A 19,474-nucleotide genomic window follows, 5' to 3' on the forward strand; every position below is an offset into this window, starting at 1 on the left:
GGACTTGCGGGGAGTACGAGGGGGTCCCCTGCATCCCTGTGCCCCCGTGAGGGATGTAGGACCCCGCCACGGCTGCTGCACCTGCCCCAGCGCGGGCCGGGGGGTGGGGGGCTGGGCTCAGCCTCTCCGGGCTGGGTCCTTACAGCCCCCTACCCCGGGATCTTGCAGTCCTGACCTTTCGGGAGATCTGGAATCGTAGTTTCTGCCGGCCTCTGGAGCAGCTGGTGGACGTCATTACCGAGTTCCCCAACGAAGTGGAGTACATTTTCAGACCCTCCTGCGTCTCCCTGCAGCGCTGCGGTGGCTGCTGTGGGGACGAGGGTCTCCGCTGCGTCCCTGTGGAGACAAGCAAGGTCACCATGCAGGTAAGCACTGCTCCTGTGGGGCTGTGGCTGCACTGGGGAGGCGGTGGGCTCCTCGCCAAGCACCGGCAGGGTCAACTTGCAGCTCCACATCCTCCAGCCATCGTAGCAGCGTGGGAAACATGGGAGGGGGCTCGCTTGCAACTGCTGAGACACATGCCAAACCAGGAGGGGTCCCTTTGCCTGTTCTTTGGGCTTGTCCTTGAGGCCAGGTGACGTCCCTGGTGGTACTGGCCTTGCTCCCTGTTCCCTGCCCTCTCCTCTCTGCATGGTCCATCTCGCTGCCTGCCGTCACCTTTTCAGACCTTCCCTGCCCTGCGGTGGGGCTAGGAGTGCCCGGGTTGCCCGTGACTGTGCTTGCCGGGGCAGAGTGGGAGCTGCCCCTTGGTTGCAGGGAGCAGCAAGGTTCTTGTTTGACAGGAGATGCCCGTGGTGGTGATGACAGTAAATGTGTGCTGGGGGCACGGCGAGCGTGAAGGGCTGCTTTTCCAGTCCCCACTGTAGGAGCAGTGCGAGGTGGGGTGGGAGATCCCGGGCTGCCAACAAGCTGCTGGTTGGCTCTGCCCCATGTGCCAGGCAGCCATTGTCCTCACACTGCAGCCCTTGTGCCGCGCTGCTGGAGATCAACCCGCTGCAGCAGCAGCGAAAAGCTCTGTTTTGCTGTGGGTGATGGACTAGAGAGTGCCTGCAATAAATCACCAGTGATTTTGATCCCCTGGGGGCTGAAAATGTGTTGGAAGGTAGGGTGGGAGTCCCCCAAAAAAATTTTGACTGAGGTGGAGCAAGAGCCTGACATCAAGGGGAGGTAGCTCCCCAAGTGCAGGTCTGCCTCCACCGGAGGGATCCCACTGCCATGTGCGGGGTGGCAGTGCCAGGCACCGCTGTGGGGACTAGGGTGGATCACACCGATGATGAACATACCCTGTGAAGCCCCTGGATGTCCAACCTGAACTCCAGGCTGGGCTGTGGACTGACATGTGACAGGGCAAATCCTGCACCCTGGGGCTGGGGTGGCATGGTGCTACTGAATCCAGGCTCTGTGCTGTGGGAAAGGGAGCCAGGAGGAGGTAGCAGCACCAGGAATGGTCTGGAAATCGTGACTAGGGGGATATTTCCATCAGAGAAGGGAGGAGTGCAAAGTGGTCAAATACGTGAAAGCTTCACGAAGGCAGAGGCAGAAAAAAATCTCCTCTAAGGCTGGGAAATCCCGAGACCGTGGGCCTTAAATTCCAGCCCTGAAGACACGGGGCAGCACCGGCAGAGCCTCCCAAGCTGCCGGGGCAGCCGGGCCTGGCTGGCGCTGTCTGCGTGCGGAGGTGGCGTCTCTGCTGCCGGAGGTCCCGAGGAACAGGTTAGACACGCGTCTGCCCGAGAGGCTGGGGTGGCGAGGCAGTGCCGTGGGAGCCCTTCCAGCCCCCTCCTGCCGCCGGCCGGGAAGTAACCTTTGCTCCTCTTTCAGCTCCTGAAGATAAAGCCAAATGGGGAGGCACCCTACGTGGAGATGGTGTTCACCGAGCACAAGCAGTGCGAGTGCAGGTAGGGACCCCCAGGCTCATCTTGCACCCCTGTGACCCTGCCAGCTTGCCTTGCACATGGGGCAAGGATGCCCTGGGGACACCCCGACCTGCTGGGACACCCCTCAACACATCCACCCGCTATCTCTGGACGGGGGGTTGCCAGTGCTTATGGCTGACACTGCCTCCGCAGCCCGCTCCCCCTGCGCAGCATTGTGCAGCCCGGGCTGGAGCTGCTGCGGTAGCCTGGCTCTGCGAGCAGGGATGTCTGTGACCCCCATCCCTGCGGCTGCCTTGGCATGCCTGGCGTGGGCTCCTCTGGCTGGAGGAGCTGCCTGTGGGTAGTGGAGCAGGGCTGGTGGCTCTGAGGCAGGCGTTTGGTGTGGGACAGCATGCCCAAGGCGGTGCCTTAGCAGAGAGCTCCATGGCTTGGCGTACCTAAGCGTGACTGTGGCCTGAAGGGGAAGCTGAAGGGCTGGGCCTGGGGCTTCCATTTAAGGGGGGCTGCCCAGCTGGGGCTGGGGAGCAGGGGCTTACATCCAAGCTGACAAATGAAAATTTAAAACATGCAGTGTCAACCTGGCGTGGATATGCAGCACTGGCCTGGGATGGATGCACAGCACCAAACTGCCACAGACTTCTCGCACGTCGTTAACCCCTCCAGGGTGCTCATGTTGGCCCAGAATTGATGAGAGCTTGGGCAGGGGCCTCAGCCTGGGGGCTGTGGTGCTGTGGGAGCAGGGGGGGGCTCCAGTGGGTGCTGCCCACAGCCTGTCCCTGCCGCAGAGCCTCTCCAGCACCAATGGTGGGGGGGGTCCTGGCATTCGCTCTCCATCATAACCCAAGGGCAATGCAGTATTGCGAAAACTGGGGACTGAGTGTCCTGCTGGGCAGCTGTTAGACAGGATCCTTGCCTGGAAGAAAAGCCTGAGGATCCCTGGGTCGGTATTCCCCTGCAGTTGTAAGAGCGGCTGTGCTGGAGCAGACCCAAGGCTCATCCAGCTCTGTACCATCTCTGGAGCATCTGTTGGTGGATGCAGAAGGGGGAGCGGGAAGAAGCACATGTGTTACTTCCCCCTGCTCCACTTCCAGCTATTTTCCGTGCAGGGAATTTCCTGAGCCTGTTGTGGTTTTCCCACCCAGGGTAACTCCCAGGAGGTCTACACGCGCTTGTGCAGGCTGCCTTTGAGTCTATGTAAAGTTCTTGCTTTCGTAGCACCTTTTGGCTTCTCCTGAAGTGGCCCTCCACACCTTTACATCGCTCCCCTTTGAAGTTTAGTGTAGGCACGGTGGATGTCCTGGCCTTGGCCCCTGTAGGGGATGCTTAAGCCAAGTATGTCATGGCTGCTGTCTGAGAACCACTGCTGAGACTTTGCAGCAAATCCCACGTGTTACTCAGGACTTTGCATCTTGTTTAACCAGCTGAGCTATGAAAGCTGTCACTGAGAGCAGCTGAAACTGAACCTCTGCTTCCCGGCCTCATGGGCAAAATGTCACATCCCCAGGGGAGTCACCAAAGCTGACCATCCCCTGCTCCTTTGCTGGCTCTGCCTTCTCCCTGCCTACTGCAATCGGCTCCTAGTGGAGGAGTTGATAATGTGGGGAAAAGTCATATCGGGTCTGTTTTAAGCATGAGCAGTAGATTGTGTTGCGCACTGGGGCATCTCAAGGAACCACCTCCAGCAGCTCGACAGACAGTGTTGCCCAAGTAACCGCTTCACTTTGTCCTTTTCCCACCCTGCAGGCCCCGCCAGGACCTGATGAGGCTGGGAAGGTAAGCGGCGTCGGGGGCAGCGTTACCGGCTGGGGTTGTGGGTGTCACCTCCCACCCATCAGCCTCTCCTGTGGTACTTTCCTTTCCAAGGAGGAGGTCCAAGGGCAGAGGTAAGAGAAGACAAGACAAGAAGAGACGTAAAGACTGTGAACTGTAAGTGAGCAGGGGCAGGTATGGGTGGTGGCTGGGGGCTCATTTCTTTGGGATGAGCAGCTTCATTAAGCCTTTAGGTTTTTACTGACACTGTGAGCAGTGAGGGGCAGAGACAGGAGGACGGAGGGGACGGTGGGCGGCTGTGGGGAAATGGGCCTTTTACTGGAGGCTCAATAGGTGCTCCGTAGCCTCCACAGCTCAAGGCTGGCCAGCCCCACCCGGGGTGGGGATGGATGGAACAGGTGACTGGATGGTGTGTAGCTCTATTGCCATCACAGACCACGCTGGGTTTCCTGGATCCGTGAATTTCCAGATTCAACCTCATCTTGCTGCTAGCCGTGTCCTTCCTGCTGTCCTTGACTGGCTGTTATTTGGGTTACTCTGCCCTTTCCCTTCTTACGTTTAGCTGACTCTCCCAAACCGCCTGCAGTAACAGCGCAGGCTGGACGCTTACTGCGGACGCTTTGGGGTATGGTGCCCATGCCTGGCACTTCCGTGTTGCATTTCCCCATTTTGTCTGAATCCCACTGCTCAGGGCTCAGCCCCGTTGCCCTCACTCCTCCCCATGAAGGTGCTGCCTGCGGTCCCTACCCCTGCAGGCTGTCAGGGGGGCCAGGCACAAAGGGACTTGGGGCAGAGCAGGTGAGCCTGGAAGTCCAAGTGTCCCCCCAGTGCTGGCAGGGCTCACCCCATGCCCTGCTCTCTTTGCAGATGTGGCACACCACGCAGGTAGCCTCCGCTCTGCCCCCGGCCTTGCTCCTGCCCCCTGGGTTTGAGCTGGCTGCGTTTCCCCCTGGCTTGGGGGACTTGTGGAGCCATGCCCCACCAGGCAGCGGTGGGGAGCAGGACTCTGGTGGGGAAGAGCTGACGGGACCCTTGCTTGGCTCTGGTGGGAACGCAGTCTGGAACAGAGGACTCCCTTGCACCGTTAGCAACAGGACAAAAGGACCTGTGATCAGGCTTGGGGCTGAAGATGAGGACCTCGAGCAGCGTGCTGGTGTTTGAGGGCATCCTGGGGGCAATGAGGAGCGGAGCTGGTGGACATGCTGCTGGAGCTGGCTGGGGACAGCGTGATGTGGGGGGCGAGCGGAGACTGCTCCGGAGGGCTGCAGCTGCACAATTGCTCTGTCGTGCCAGCGCCCTGCAGCTGGGGAGGAAGGAAACCTGGGACAGGCGAGGCTGCAGGGCTGCGTCCCTCCCAGCCTTGGCACAGGGCAGCCCAGGAGGGTGCCAGGGAGCTTGCCTGGGAAGCTCTCCTGCTGGGGAAGGAGAGAAAATTGGGGTTGCCAGAGCTCCTCGCGTACTCACAGCCACATCCCAGCCTTGCCCTGCTCAATAAAACCTGGTGGTCAGATACTGGAGCTGGCAGCGTGAGCACTCCTGTCTGCTTTCCAGCAGCTGCAGGCAGGGCTCTTCCCCCTGGGCACCCACCCAGGCTGGGGGAGGGCACTCCTGTGGTGGCCTAGGGCTTGTCCCCAGCAACAGCTCCTGCAGTACCCAAGAGGCTGCCCTTGGTGTGGTGCTGGAGATGGGCAACCAGCAGGTCAGGACCGAGCTGCTCCCCAGGCTAGAGGCTACCCATGTGCTGGAGCTCAGGAGGGTACTGGGAGACCCCTGGGGAGCTGCCCTTCTCCTCCACACCGTGGTGTGTGGGCTGGTACCTCATTGACCATCCCCATCCTGCACTCCCCTCAATCCAAACGTCTGCCTCTCACTGTCCTGTGGCTTTCCTTCTCCCCGGCTGGGCTGATTGCAAGGCTGGAGGGGGTGCAGGCTGCCCGGGAGCCTTCACACCCACCAAGGGCTCATTCACCCAGAGTGGGACCATCCTGGGGTGTGTAGGGGGGGGGGTGGCTCTCACTGAGGTGGCTGTGGGTGCTGCTGTTCCCTGCTTTCACCACACAGCCAGGTCTGTGCCCATGCCCGGGGGCGCAGCCCCAGCCCCCGTGTCTGCAGACCTGCAGCGGTTCCCCTGGGGCTCTCCATCCCCCCTTCCCCACTGCACGCAGCTGGGGCTGGCTGCCAAATGCATCCCGTGCTGCTCTGTGCAAGCCATGCCCCGAAGCGGTGCACACAACTGCAAGCCTGAAGGGCAAACTGGACACCCCTGGCATGGGGTTAAAACAGAATCAAGGGTTATACTTGAAAACTTCAAGCAAAAGGCTGGCGGGTAAGATGTGCAAAGGCTTCAACATTGCCATCAGATGAGGTGACCTGCTGTTTATCCTGCACTGAGGAACGAGAGTGAAGCCTGAACGTAGCAGGTGTTGGGATCCAAGGCAGCTCCTCCCCACACCTGATGTGGCAGCCTGAAGCCAGGGCAGGCTCCCTCAGAGCCACAATGCTGGGCTGACACAGGGCCATGGGGGCAGGGCAGGTCCTGCGGCAGTGGTACCCTGGCGGGGGAAGCCAGTGATGGGTGTTCAGGTGCTGTGAACCTCCACGCTGCCACCATACAGCACAGCATGGACTGGGTGAGTTGCACATGTGCAGCTGGGCATATCCTCCAGGAGCTTGCTGGATCCCTTTTGGACCCCACTTCCACTTCTGGCATCCCCAGTGTCCCGGGCCCGGCACAGCCTGTGTGGGCTCTGCCCCAACCATGCCCCACAAAGCTCCTCCTTGGCTGCCTCATGGGTGAGAGGGGGCTCTCTGCTCCCCTTCCCACACTGCTCGGGGTCTGTGGGGGCCATGGGACACCCTAGCTGGGGTGGCCTGTGCTGGTCTGGGCAGGATCTCCCCATCCCCATGTGCTGCTTCAGCCTGGCTGGTTGCGCTGTGAGGCTAAGAACTGTGTGGAGTGCTTAAGGGATGTACGTGACGGTTTCTGTATTGTTTTTAACAGTAAAAATATCACCGTGGTAGTATTAAGCCTTTAAAAAGGAAGTTACGCAAACCCAAGAATGTTAATTAATAAAAATAAGCTGGTCAAGAGCTGTGAGTAGGGTTAAAAACAATTCAAACCAACTCCCACCCAGTGGCTTTTCCTACCAGTTCTTGGTGTTGGGCATCACCTCTTTGGCTGTTGCTCGGCACTGAGAGTTTTCAGTTTTTCACCAGAGCCCGTGGGGCTGGACGTCTGCGTCACACAGCCATGTGTGTTCCTCCTCCCTCTGCACTGCCCGAGCCCCCTGGGTGCTGCGTGCACCCTCATCCCCTGCTCCTCGCCTGGTGTGGGGTGGTGGGGTGGATGGTAAGGATGTGGGTGCCTGGGAGGGATGTGGCTGTCCTGCTACGACAGCGATGAGGGGATCTGCTGGGGCAGGAGCAGGGGAAGGCACCACCGGCATGGAAGGTTTGGGAGCTGCATCTCCAGGTGTTGGGGCTCCCTCCAGCTCTGATATTTCACTGAGGCTTCACTGGTGAGAGAAACCCAATGAGCCCTGGCAGCCCCCCGGTGCTTCCCTGGGCTGTTGCAAGCATTATGTGCCCAGGAGAGAACTGGCTCCTGTCCCTGCCAGACAGGAGAGTCCTGGCAGTGCCCTGGCACCCTCCTCATCCCAGGGTGGCAGGGACTTCCAGCAGGACATCACACCTCACGGTGACATAAGGGTCAGGCTGTGGGCCTGCTGCCCTGGTGGGGAGAGCAGGGCTCCTGGCTTGGGGCTTAGGGCCACCACCCATGCTCCTTCCCAAGGGGACCAGCCGCTGTTTGCCTGTCCCTACTCTGCGCTGCTCCCAGTTGTGCCTTTTTTGGAGGCTTACACCAGTAGCTCCTGCCAGCCCTCCCTGGCCACAGCGGAAGTGTCCCTTGAGCACTGTGACAATGTCAGCTGCATCTACGGATCCCCATGTCCCCCAGGCACTGCAGAGCGGGGCTGTCGGAGGGGACAGGTTCACCGGGACAGCCCCCACTCCCAAAGCCAGCGGGGGCCAGAACAAACCCATGCTGGTCCTCCAGGGATAGACAGCAAACGTGCCCTGGCCCTGGTGCTCCCAAATCCCCCATCTTTTCCCCGCCTGTGTGCCCGTTGCAGATGGACAGCTGTCTCAGGGGAGCAGCATGCCGCGGGGTTATCGGTGTCCGTGCGCTCCCTGTCTCGCAGCCTTACGGAGCAAAGGTTTGTTTAATAAGGCTTTAGGAGCCAGAGCTGCAGCCAGGTGCTTTAGAAGGAGACTTATAGGGGAGACAAAACATAAGCTGGGCTCCAGGCTGCGCTAGGAACAAAAACATCAATTATTCGGCGGGAGGTACCTACAAAGGTGATGTGGAGATCAGCCCAGAGATGTAGCACTGTGGCTGACGAGGCCCTGACCTTAAAGCTTTGCTGGTCGCCTCCAGCTTCCCCAGTTCTGGGATGCCAGTGGAGCGCTGCCTCCTAGCACCTTCTCCCTGCTCATGCCAGCGCAGGTCTCCTGCCTGTCTCTGTTCAGATGAAGGTGCTCCAAGGTCCTAACCTCTTCCTTGTGACATACAAGATTTTGCATCCTCAGGCGTGATTTTTCTGCGTGTTGGAGCCAGCGGTGTTTGCAGTCTCAGGGTGTTTTAAGCTTTTGCCATCTCTCATGCATCTATTTTAGGCTGTGAGAAAAAGGGCAGCTCTCACTCCCCTCCCTGTTGTCAGTGCTGGTCTCACTTTGGAAGTTCTTACTTCTTGACAAGGGCTACAAGCTCTTCAGCAGGTTAATCTAAAAATAGCCCCCCAAATTTAACATCCTCCAGGCAGCACTGGCATGGGAATCTGGAAGCCCACAGGTAAGGGCTGCTGTGCCTCAGGGCTGGTGCACGTGCTCTCCCTGCCCTTGCAAGGCTTTTCCTTCCAGTTCTTGGGGCACTTCTTGCCAATGCCTTTGGCTCACTCTCTTCTGCGCCTGCCCCTTGTCCCCTCTGCCTTGCTGGCCCCGCAGTGTGGCTGCTCGGGGACTGCCCAAAGCCAGCCCTGCTCAGCTCTGCAAAGCACCACTGGGGGGTCCCAGGAGGATGTTAACCCCCCATCATCTATCTCCTCCCTTCCCATCCAGAGGGGACACAGCTTTAACTGTGTGAAGCAACACAATGCTTTAAATACAGTCCTGTGACTTTGGGTAGTGGCTGGTCTATTTCTGTGAGGGCTAAAGGTGTTTGGCAATGAACTCACGGCAATTTTATTCCCCTCCCGGTGACTCCTCTTCACAACCTCTCTACCACCATCACCCTGATATCCAAATCCCTCTACAGGTACCTTGCACGGGGGTTTGTAGTTTACCTGTGCCCTCTGTGCACTCCAGGCCCACACAGATCTGCTGAAATCAGGCAGGTGAGTCATGTCAGCAGCATCCCTGCTCTCGTCCCGGGTCCTGCTTCACCTCTCGCCTGCTCGGACTTTTCTCTTGAAGGAGCAGCCCCTGGGCTCTGGTGGGAATTAAAAGGCCCCAGAGACTGGGGGGTATAAACAGGCTGGGCAGAAAAAATTGACCTCTGTTAGGTAGAGATGGGTGGGAAGAAGGAACATGGAAGTGTTTTGAGAAGAAACCAAAGAATCAAGCACACGGATCGCCTTTGGGCAGCAGGTTGTCTTACAAAGCAGAGCCCTTTACATCGTACAGACCTGCCCTCTGAGGCATGGTATTAGCCTTTCACACTGCCAAGCCAATGGTCTTCGCAAGAAAGTGAGCGTTTGGTTGTTCAGTGCTGAGCTGTGCCGCGGGCATGGGCTTGACTTCTGCTGTTAACAGCCAGGGCTGCACGGAATTGCTGCCCAGGGAGCCGAGCCGGGGAGGTCCCCTGCCATCAGCACGCGCAGGGCATGGAGTGACGGCTCAGCCACAAATGGGTGCACCTTGGGCATCCTGGCCTGGTTCTGCAGCCTGCGCTCTGCTCCGGGCTCAGATGCCACCTGCTCGCTCCCTGGGAAGGGCTGGGGCCAGCCCATGGCGAGTCCTGGCTCCAGCAGGGGCTGAGCACTGTCACCATCCAGGCCGGGGTGGCTGCGGTGGCAGGGCACAGGGCCAGCACCTGTCACAGTGAAACTGCCTTTCAGAAACGGTTCCTGTTGCAACGGGACATGCCCATCACTCGGGAAGGGATGGGCAAAGATGCAGGTGCCTCCTTCTTCCCAACCAGTCTCAGCACAGTCTTTCTTAGGGCACCACTGGGATTTCATTCCAGCTTTCCGCCCTTTGCAGGTCCCCTGCCACCGCCCCAGTGAGGTGGTTATTTGGATCCGGACCGACGATCCCATGGATGGACGTAGCAAACCATGTGGCCTGAGCCTGGCTGAGCATTCCTGATTCAGCACGTCTCCTTCGCTGATTACTGCGGTGATCCAGCAGACCTGGCCTTCGCTGATTACTGCGGTGATCCAGCAGACCTGGCCTTCGCTGATTACTGCGGTGATCCAGCAGACCTGGACTTCCAAGAAAAAGCCAGACCAGGAACGCACGCTTCTAGGTTGAGCCAGACACTCGTATTTCCCACGTATAAAGCATTTGCTATCTAATCCCAAGCCTGGCATCTTGGCTGCGCTGGCGTTTCGCAGCACCTTAACGCGTTCCTGCTGGCATTCCTGGCTCCGTATGTTTCAAACAAGCATGTAAACCCAAACGGGTCTGTGAGCGCTGGCGAAAGGGCTGGCAGGGAGCCCAGGGCTGGGGGCAGCGGCACAGGGAGAGCGGGTGGGTGGGAGAGCAGGTGGGTGGGTGGGAGAGCGAGGACCACCCGGGTGGGAGCGCCTTTCCACAGGCAGAGGCAAAGCCTATTTAAAACACGGCTCATTACGTGGCACGGGAGCAAGGAAATAGGGTAGCAAAGGCAGAACTTAATGAATGGGAGCTTTATTAGTTCAGGGTAATTAATGGTGACTAATGATGATGATAACGCGAGCAGAGCAACGGTGCTTATAGAGCGATGAAGACCCTGCGGTGGCGTGGGACCCCCGTCGGGGATCCCCCCGGCCGGGACCTCCCTCCTTGGTGGAGCGGGACCCCCTCCCCCGGCGGGGACACTCTTCCTCTGGCCGGGACGCCCCCGCGGTGGTCCGGAGCCCCCTCCCCCGGCCGGGACACCCCCGCTCGGCGGTCCGGGTCCCCCTCCCCAGGCGCAGCCCCCTGCGGGGGGCGGGACGATGATCTCATCCGCAGCCAATCGGCGGCGCCCCGGCGGCCCCACCGCCCCGGGGGCGAGCGGCGGCGGCACGCGGCCCCGGCGCGGCCCCGCCCCTCCCCGCGCGCCGCATCCGGCGGCACCGGGGGATGCTGCCGGCGGCGCTCGCCCGGGTGCGCGCCCGCGGCGGGGGCGGCGGCAGGGGGCGGGGCAGGGCGGCCGTGCCGCTCAGCGGCGCCCGGTTACCGGCCGGCGAAGGGCCGGGGCGTGCGGCGCGCCTCACCCGCGCGTCCCGCTGTCCGCCGGCGGCGCGGGGCGGCGGCGCGGGGCCATGAGCCGGCCGGAGGCCGAGCCGTGCTCCCGGGCGCTGGCGCAGGCCCGCGTCTACCTGGGGCAGCTGCGGGGCCGCGTGGCGCCGGCGGGCCCCGAGGGCGGCGGGCGCCGGGACTACCTGGTGGAGGCGGCGCGGCAGCTGCGCCTGGCGCTGGAGCGGGACGTCAGCGAGGACTACGAGGAGGCCTTCAACCACTACCAGAACGGCGTGGACGTGCTGCTGCGCGGCGTGCAGGGTGCGGGGCTCTCCGGGGGCGCGGGGCTCTCCGGGGGCGCGGGGCGGGGCAGCGAGGGGCCCGGGGCGTCCCCGCCGGGGGGCGGTGAAGGCGAGCGGGGCATCCCTCCCTGGGGGCAGCCAGGGGACTAGGGCATCTGTCTGAGGAGAATGACAAGGGGACCAGGGCATCCCTCCCGGGGAGCAGCGATGGGACTGGGTTATCCCTCTGAGGAGCGTGACAAGGGGGCTGGGGCGTGACAAGGGGGCTGGGGCGTCCCTTCAGGGATTGCAGGCAGGGGGCCAGTGCCATCCCTACTGGCAGAAGACCGAGGGGACTGGAGCATCCCTCTGGGCAGTATGGCCAGGGGACCAGGGCATCCCTCCTGTGAGCGTTGCAATGGGACCGGGGTGTCCCTCCAGGCATGGTGGCCCGCGGACCAGGGTGTCCCTCCAGGCATCGTGGCCAGGGGACCAGGGTGTCCCTCCAGGCAGCGTGGCAAGCCCCTCACACCCACCCTCTGTGCCCACTGCAGTTGACCCCAACAAGGAGCGTCGGGAGGCTGTGAAGCGGAAGATCACGCAGTACCTGAGGCGCGCGGAGGAAATCTTCAACTGCCACCTCCAGCGGGCTGCAGGGGATGGCAACCCCACTACCACGGTGAGGGGCTGGTGTGGGGCGGCATGGGTGGGATGGCAGTGGATCTGTGGCACTGGGAAACCTGGGATGGACACACACGCACGTAAAGCAGCCCCAGTGAGCCTCCTCAGCTGCCTCTGCCTGGTGCCACGGTGAGGTGGTGTAGAGAAAATGGCAGATTCATGAGCTGCAGAGTGTCCCGGCGTGCTGGTGGCTGTGAGGGAGCCGGCAGCCCCTCACCCTGCCGGGATCGAAGAGCTGAGCTGGGCCCCGCTTGCCTGGGGTGCAGCCAGCCCCCCCTGGGATGAGGGGGGGGGGGGGGCATGTGTAGCTTGCTGCCGCTGCAGTGAAAATGGCTGCGTTTGGTGGGACTGAAGGCACTGGGGGAGACCACCTTGTTTAAAAATGTCATCTGCCCCATCGTTCCTTCCCACCTGGATGGAAACCAAAGATGATGGCTGCTTGCTGCGTTGTGGGAAGGAGGTGGTTAATGAAGGGAGAAGGGATTGAGGCAGGGCAGGGTCAGAGCCTGATGAGAAAGACAGGGGAGAAAGACAACTATCTTCTGTACAGATCCCCTTGGTGTTGAAGCAGTCCGGGTCCAAATTTTGGAGTGATTTTACCCATTCTGCAGGTGCAAGCTTTCCCCAAAAAACTCAGAAATCCAGGAGCTGGCCAGGAAAATGGTTCAGCCGATGTTAGGAGTCAAGCACAGCTGTTGGAACATTGTCTCTGGATGCTGACCGGCCTGTCAGTGTTGCCGCCTCTTTAAAATGTGGGGACTTCTCTCACCTGCTGTCATGGACAGTAGCATCTCCAGGTCCCTCATCTTCTCTCACCGCCTTGCAGGGTTACAGCAGCCTGCGCTTCCGGCCGATCAGGACGCTGAGCTCCGCAGTGGAGAACCTGAGACGGTGTAAGGTTGTGGGCGTGATCGATAAGGTAATAGAATGACTTGACCTGGAATGGGGGTGTGTGTGTGTGTGTGAGGCTGGTGTGGGACCAAAGGGAGTGTAAGCTAGAGGGTCCTGGCAGCTGGGATGGGGGTGCCAGCCCCCAGCACACCCACCAAGAAATGTGAGGGTATCCATCCACGCCACTCCCGCCAAGGAAAATTTGCAGGCAAGGATGCAAGACCCTTTAGGAGTTAGTTGGGAAATCTGTTAATGTGCCCATTACTTCTTACCAGAGCTTGGAGGCTGATGCATTCAGTTCTTTCCCATGCATGGAATCGTGCCTGATGCTTAGGCACCGCGGTGGTGGACTCCTATGGATAATCTAGACTGCAGCAGAAGACAAGCTGTCTGGCTGAACCAGCTAATCAGTAGCTCACCATCTCGGAGTGTGCCAGGTTACCGTCTCCATACACGCACTGGCACACTGCTCTCCTCCGCTGTTCCCACGTCTGAGTTTGGCAGGACTGGCGCGGTCCTCCTGTCCCTGCCGAGGCCCAGGTGGGCAGCCCGGCGCACCCCACCGAGCCCAGAAGGAGCAGTGCGAAACCCTTCTTTTGTGAGAGAAGCAAAAATGGTGTGGGAGTCACCTCCCGATTAACTTTCTGCTCCCTGGTTGCGTGGCTATCTCATTACTAACCTGTGTTTTGTCGTTCAGGAGTAGGGGTTTGAGCACCACCAAACTCTTCGAGTTGGGTGGGAGTTTGTTGCAGATGCAGAGCTGAGTCCCTGGGGTCATTCCCGTAGGCTGTGTGTTGGGGTGGGAGCCGTCACCGCTTCTGACCGGTGCTGCATATACTCTTTCCAGGTGCAGATTGTCCAGGATCCGGCCACTGGTGGGACCTTTATACTGAAGGTGGGTGTTTTCAGGTCCATCTGCCTGCTTCTCCCTGTTGTCCCAGAGCCTCCTTGTCCAAACAGATGGCTGGGACAGGCTGGAGGACCAAAAAATAGCAGCTGACAGAGGTGTTGGAGGAAGTTCATTGTTCATAAAGTTTCTTTTGGCTGCCTCAGCCATCTTCCGTGATCAGAAGGGAAGTGGTTCTCCTCGGTCACCTCTCTCTGCCTTGTAATGCTGCAAGCCAAACCTTATGCCCATGTTAATCTGGGTCAACCCCTGAAACAGGTTGTGGATGAGGTGTGCTCAGTACAAGTCCTAGGGCGTTTTCCAGCACCCTTGAACTAAAAATAAAGGAGTTTAATAATTGGACAAGGAGCCTGACAGGGAGAAGCATCAGCTCCAGAGGAGAGAGGGCTGGGATGGCAGGTTCCTGTCTGAAGGGAGTAGGGGTAGTTGTGGGGGGTGGACCAGCAGTGTCCTCTGGGTCCCACAGTGCAGGTGGGGAGTGCTCTGCCTTGGCAGAGCTTTGCAGAGCCCTGCCTCATCACAGCTGGTTGCTGGGGACTGACAGATCTCTCAGCATGAGCTGCAGGACTCTGCAGATAGGGAGCTCCATCGCAGGTGTCGCAGGGGAGCAGCCGTGGCGTGGGGCAGATGGCACCCTACTTTTCTGGCTGGCCTCCTGCCCAGTGCTAGGTTGCAGGGAGTCCAAGTCTCTACCACGCTGTAACACCCATCTGCCTGTACCTCCTCAGAGCCTCCCCAAATCCCACGTTGAGACCCGTGAGCGACAGACCATCATCCCTCATGGGGTCCCCTTCATGGTCAAGCTGTTGTGCTACTATGTGAGTGAGGACTCCATCTTCCTCCACCTGGAGCACGTACAGGGTGAGTGGAGATGACATTGCCTCCTGTCCGTGGAGCATCCTGCTCTTATCCCCAGCCTCCCTTTCTTTGTAATCTCAAATATGTTTCTCCTGCTGCTTTGGAACTGCACTTTTAATAGTGACAGCACAAGCTGTCTTCTTCATGGAAGGGTGGTGGGTACCGAGGCTGGGAGACTTTGTAGAAGGAGCTGCTCGGCTGTACTGGGGATTCTGGAGGTCTGGTAAGAGCTGACTGGGGAAGTAACTTAGAAATGGGACCTGTGGAGACCTACAAGGGGAGAGAGGTTGTGGGTGTGTTTTATGTGGAAACTGTCCTTAGGGACTAGAGTCCCATAGGAAGAAATGTCATGCCTTGATGTAAAGAAGTTGATGTGGCTCAGCATCTTGAAAAGAAAAAAAACCTTCATTTTACTGACATTGTTTGACCATGACAAGAAGGTGATGGAGAAGAACCAAGTGAAGCAGTTCACCTGGATGTTGTAGAACAAAACAGTCTCTTGATAAGACCTTTGTAAAGCATTTTTTGTTTACAAAAGAAGAGGTCGCACTGGATTCTGAGACCAGACCGAAGAGAGGAGATGGAGAATTGGGGCATAAAGGGCAGGGAGCACATCGGGGTTCGGGTTCAACAAGGAGGCAAACTTAAGGCTTGTCCCAGATCCTGGTGAAGAAGTGTGACAAGGTGGAGGCTTGTCCTAAGGAGCTTCTTTGCTCTCTGCTGGTTGAGTGGATGTGTAGGAAGCTGCAGCTGGAGTCCAGCAATGGCAAATGAAGGCCGATGTGTGTTGAGTCTCAAACGCCCTGTGTGCTGCTGTAGGGTGAATGTGCAGAAAGCAGGGAGCAGCTGAACAGAGTGAGGCTGGGAAACCCCGGCGGGTGCTGCGGGCTCCAGGGCTCGCTGCGCTGGCTCCTCGCTGACCCATGGGCTCTGTGCCGTGCTGTGGGGGCTCGGTGGCATCTCTGTCATGCGGGGAGGAAAGGCTTTCAGGGGGAAGTGGGGGTGGGATCAGGGGTCTATGAAGATGTGGCTCGCCTGTGACATGGAAGTGGCAGAGCTGAGATCAAGACAACTGTGCAGAATGCGGAACAGGGCTCCTGAAAGAGGGTGGAACGAGCCTTTGGTGCGCTAGGTCCCGGGGAGGTGTGGTGTTGAGCGCGGGTGTGCTTGCAGGGCTGGGGAGCGTGCTGCATGGACTTGAGCTTTGCTGCAGGGGACGTTAATGATGCTCGGTCACGTCCCCAGCGTGTCAGCCTTGGCCTGTGCCTGAACGGGCTGTGTGTGCAGCGGGGGAGCCACGGATGCTTTCTGCCCCATCACTTGTTCTCTCTGCTTTCCAGGGGAGACGCTGTGGTCTCACCTCCGCTCCAAGTACTGTGTCCAGCAGGGATCTGCCGATTCAAACACTGTTCAAGCCCTGAGGGACCGTGGCAGAGAGGATGGCGTGGGAAGCTCCCAGGGCAGCAGCCAAGTCTCCATCTTCTCTGCTTGGACAGGCAATGGCCTCCCAGGCTCCGCAACTCACCGAGTACTGGGAAACACTGATGCCTCGCCGCCTGGGGAGCAGTCCCCCAGCCCCACAGACGCCAGCTTAGGGAACCACTGCCAGCTTCGCCTTGCTCCCGCTGGCAGCGTAAGGGCTGCACCCGGAGGGCAGGATCTGTGTGTGACACAGGCTGTGTCTGGCATCATGGACCATGTTCCAGCAGCATCAGCCAAAGCTCCTGGCCACCCTGCCAGCCAGGGCTTGGTCGTCTACCCCTGGGACGCTCTAACAGGTGGCGTGGGCTGCATATCGGCGAGAGCAGCCTCCCAGCAAGACCCCAGGCTTCCCCAGGGACCTGCCCCTCTACCAAAGACTGTGAGAGGAGGGGGCCAGCCAGGGGCAGGGGAGCCGCCGCCTCAGCAAGTGTCTGAGGTCCCCTGGGCTCAGCCCTGCCTGACCTCAGGTCAGAGACAGCTTCATGCAGGAGTTGCCCCATCCAGCTCTGCCAAGCCCGGTGGGCCTGACCCAGAAGCACGGGAGCCCTCGCGGGGAGCAAGGCTGACCTGTGGCCGGCTCAGCGAGCAGCCACCATCAGGACAGCGCAGGGCTTTGGCCTCCCAGGAGCACGGCCGGAGAGCGTGGGCTGTGAAGGAGGAGCAGGTGCAGCTGTGGGCAGCAGAAATCCTCCTGGCCTTAGAGGGACTTCACCAACAGGGCGTCTTGTGCCGGGACCTCAACCCCAGGAACCTGTTGCTTGATGCAGCTGGTAGGTAGTGCCCCAGGCTGCTGCCTTGAGGAGGAGGATGGCCTCTCGGCTGGGAGACTGCCACTTGCCCCATTTCCAGGAGACGAGGACTTTCTAGAGTTTGCTTTGGGGGAGGGTGGGAGTCTGGAGGGGTTTGGATGTTGCTGATCCTGGAAGTGCAGTCTCAGCTGGGATTTCCAAGCGGTATTGCAAGAGATGGCTCTGCAGTGGGAGAGTCAGGGGCTGTAGCCACAGGAATGCATTGCCCCTGTTCCCCCGCAGGGGCTGTCTGCCTGGGAAGTCCCAGCATGGGGAAGCTGAGACCAGCTGAACTGTGCCTGAGGTTAGTGGGACTGCAGTTTTCCTCTGCTTGTAGTTACTGCCTGCTGGGGGATTCTGGAGCCGTCCCATCCCTCAAAGCCACGGCTACTGCTGTCAGTGCAAGCTGAATGCAAGTCTCTGCTCAGCTGGCAACATCTGGGTATCTCTGGAGAGGTACAAATTGCTTAGGAAAAGAAAAACGCAGAGAGCTTTGCAATGGGAAAGCTAACCTTGCCCCCCTTTAAAAACTGCTTCTTTCCTCACTACAGCCTGCACTGAGGTCTGTGAGCTTGGAGCCCACCTGACCAGTCTCACCAGCTGCGAGTGCCTGCTGGGCATCTCGCGCAAGCAGTGGGAGGCTGGGGGATGTGCAGTGCCTCAGCATTCAGGGCATGGCAGGGGCCCAGCGCCCTGGCTGTTGCCATTGCAGGGATGTGGCTTGGCTTTGTCCTAACCTCCCTGCTTTTGGCTCTGGTGATGCTCTGCAGGTCACGTCCGTCTCACCTTCTTTGGCCAGTGGACAGAGGTGGAGCCCCAATACTGCAGCCAGGCACGGGAAGAGCTGTACAGTGCCCCAGGTAAGGGATGCGTCCCCTGCCTTCTGCCCACTGCCACCAACCGGGGAAGAGGGGGCTTCTGCAGGCAGCGAGATAGGCCCAGCGTGGTACAGCCACTGGTGCTCCCTGCCTCCCACTCTAATTAATACCTCTCTGGCTTTTTCTGCAGAAGTGGGGGGGATCGCAGAGCCCACCGAAGCAGCTGACTGTTGGAGCTTTGGCTCACTCTTGTATGAGTTGCTGACAGGAGTGGTAAGAGGCAGCGGAGCCGTGCAAGGAGGGGGGAGGCAGAGGTGACACTGTGGCGCAAGGTCTCCCTGCCATGCCGGGGCTGGGACGGTGCCTTGCCCTGCTGGCACCTCGGTGCTGTGCCAGGTTGCTTCAGGCTTGTGGTTCCTAGTGCCTGTGCACGGCCTCTGGGTCTTCAGTACACCAGGTTTTAAATCCTGCTGTAGAGGGCTGGGGTTGTGTGGCAATGATGGCTCAGCAGGGCCCTCCTACCCTTCTCGCTTCCTCCACTCACCATCTCCTTCTACCTCCTGCAGCCACTGTCCCTAAACCACCCTTCAGGGATTCAACCTCACACCCAGCTGCATCTGCCAGAAGGGCTTAGCCTGGCTGCCACATCGCTGCTCACCGAGGTGAGGGAGGACAGGGCGAGGCACTGCGGAAAGGCAGGGTCCAGCCTGGGTAGCTTTTCCAGCATCCCCATCCTGCTGTCCTGTCCCCTTTCTCCACAGCTCCTGCAGTACAACCCGAAGTGGCGTCTGGGCTCTGGAGGAGGTGGCATGGCGAAGCTGAAGTCCCACTCCTTCTTCAGCACCGTCCCGTGGAACAAGCTGGTGGGCTAGGCAGGCTGTCCTCCCTGCAGGGAGTGGGCACAGAGCCACTGTCCTGGCACTAGTGACCCCGGGTGGCACTGGCAGCTCTGCCTGCTGGGGGGGTTTGCCTGCAAGGGCTGTCCCGGTGCGGGGTACGCATGAGGTTTTGCAGCCTTACGTGTTCTTCTGTCTCTGCTTGTGTTTGCTGGTGTCTCCAAGAGGAGGCTGCAGTCTGGGCCAGGCTGTCTTCTCTAGGTCCTCCCTGGTGGGAAAGGGAAGCCAGGTGCCCACCCGTGGGGTGAGGCTATGCTCCCCTTCTGGGGCATCCCTTGCTCGCCTCGGGACTCCCTCCCTATGGTTTTTATCTCTGCTACTACCACAGCAACCCTCTTCCCTGTTATTTTTTTTGTGGCTTCCAAGTGCATCTCCTCTGGGCCCCACCGGCTGGTGCCCAAGCCTGGGGTCTGTGCCCATCCCTGACTGCATGTGTGTGTGGGTAATGCCTGATGCAGGGGTGAGACAGGAGGGAGCCCTCTGCTCTTCTCCCCTCAGCCCTCTGAAATAAAATAAACCACTCATTATTGCTTGCAGAAGCGTCCTTTTGTATCTGAGCCAGACCAGCCAGGCCTGGACCAAGCGCGCTGAGTGTGGGAGAGCCCCGGGGATGGCATCACCCACTGGCTGTCAGCACCCTGCAGCCAAAACCCAGAAGGTGGCACCGAGCTGCCTGCCCCACAGGTTCCTGGGGCTGCGTGGCCGTGTGGCTGCAGATCAGAGTTGAGAAAAACGCAGAGAGTACCTGTGTTTTCTTCCAGCCCTGATTTTTGTTGTTGTTACCCGTTCTGGCCCCAGCC

At 59.8% G+C, this 19,474-nt stretch overlaps 1 protein-coding gene across 3 annotated transcripts; it reads left to right on the top strand.

The window, feature by feature from the left end:
• Positions 1-385: 385 nt before the first annotated feature.
• On the top strand, positions 386-19,213 carry RPS6KL1 (ribosomal protein S6 kinase like 1). 3 transcript variants are annotated; one of them, XM_080395815.1, is made up of 11 exons: positions 386-1,898; positions 3,621-11,393; positions 11,908-12,032; positions 12,861-12,953; positions 13,773-13,820; positions 14,561-14,693; positions 16,031-16,942; positions 17,204-17,264; positions 17,731-17,820; positions 17,969-18,051; positions 18,345-18,440. In XM_080395815.1, the coding sequence occupies exons 2-10, from the start codon at positions 10,847-10,849 to the stop codon at positions 18,003-18,005; spliced, it is 2,046 nt and encodes a 681-aa protein (XP_080251941.1). In that variant the 5' UTR covers positions 386-1,898; positions 3,621-10,846; the 3' UTR covers positions 18,006-18,051; positions 18,345-18,440. The 3 variants fall into 3 exon arrangements, with proteins under 3 accessions (XP_080251941.1, XP_080251942.1, XP_080251940.1); XM_080395814.1 differs by lacking the exon at positions 17,204-17,264 and adding an exon at positions 18,540-19,213 and having other exon boundaries at positions 390-1,898; XM_080395816.1 differs by lacking the exons at positions 16,031-16,942; positions 17,204-17,264 and adding an exon at positions 18,540-19,213.
• The last annotated feature ends 261 nt before the right edge of the window (positions 19,214-19,474 follow it).

Source organism: Falco punctatus (assembly GCF_963210335.1).
Source record: "Falco punctatus genome assembly, chromosome: 7".
NCBI classification, from domain to species: domain Eukaryota; kingdom Metazoa; phylum Chordata; class Aves; order Falconiformes; family Falconidae; genus Falco; species Falco punctatus.

What these genes read in the sequence shown, in the direction of transcription:
- RPS6KL1 (XM_080395814.1), top strand. Translation starts at nt 10,847, where the DNA reads ATGATCTCATCCGCAGCCAATCGGCGGCGCCCCGGCGGCCCCACCGCC. An exon ending in AGAGCTGTACAGTGCCCCAG is followed by an intron (nt 17,821 to 17,968) that starts GTAAGGGATGCG and finishes CTTTTTCTGCAG; the next exon opens with AAGTGGGGGGGATCGCAGAG. An exon ending in ATGAGTTGCTGACAGGAGTG is followed by an intron (nt 18,052 to 18,344) that starts GTAAGAGGCAGC and finishes TACCTCCTGCAG; the next exon opens with CCACTGTCCCTAAACCACCC.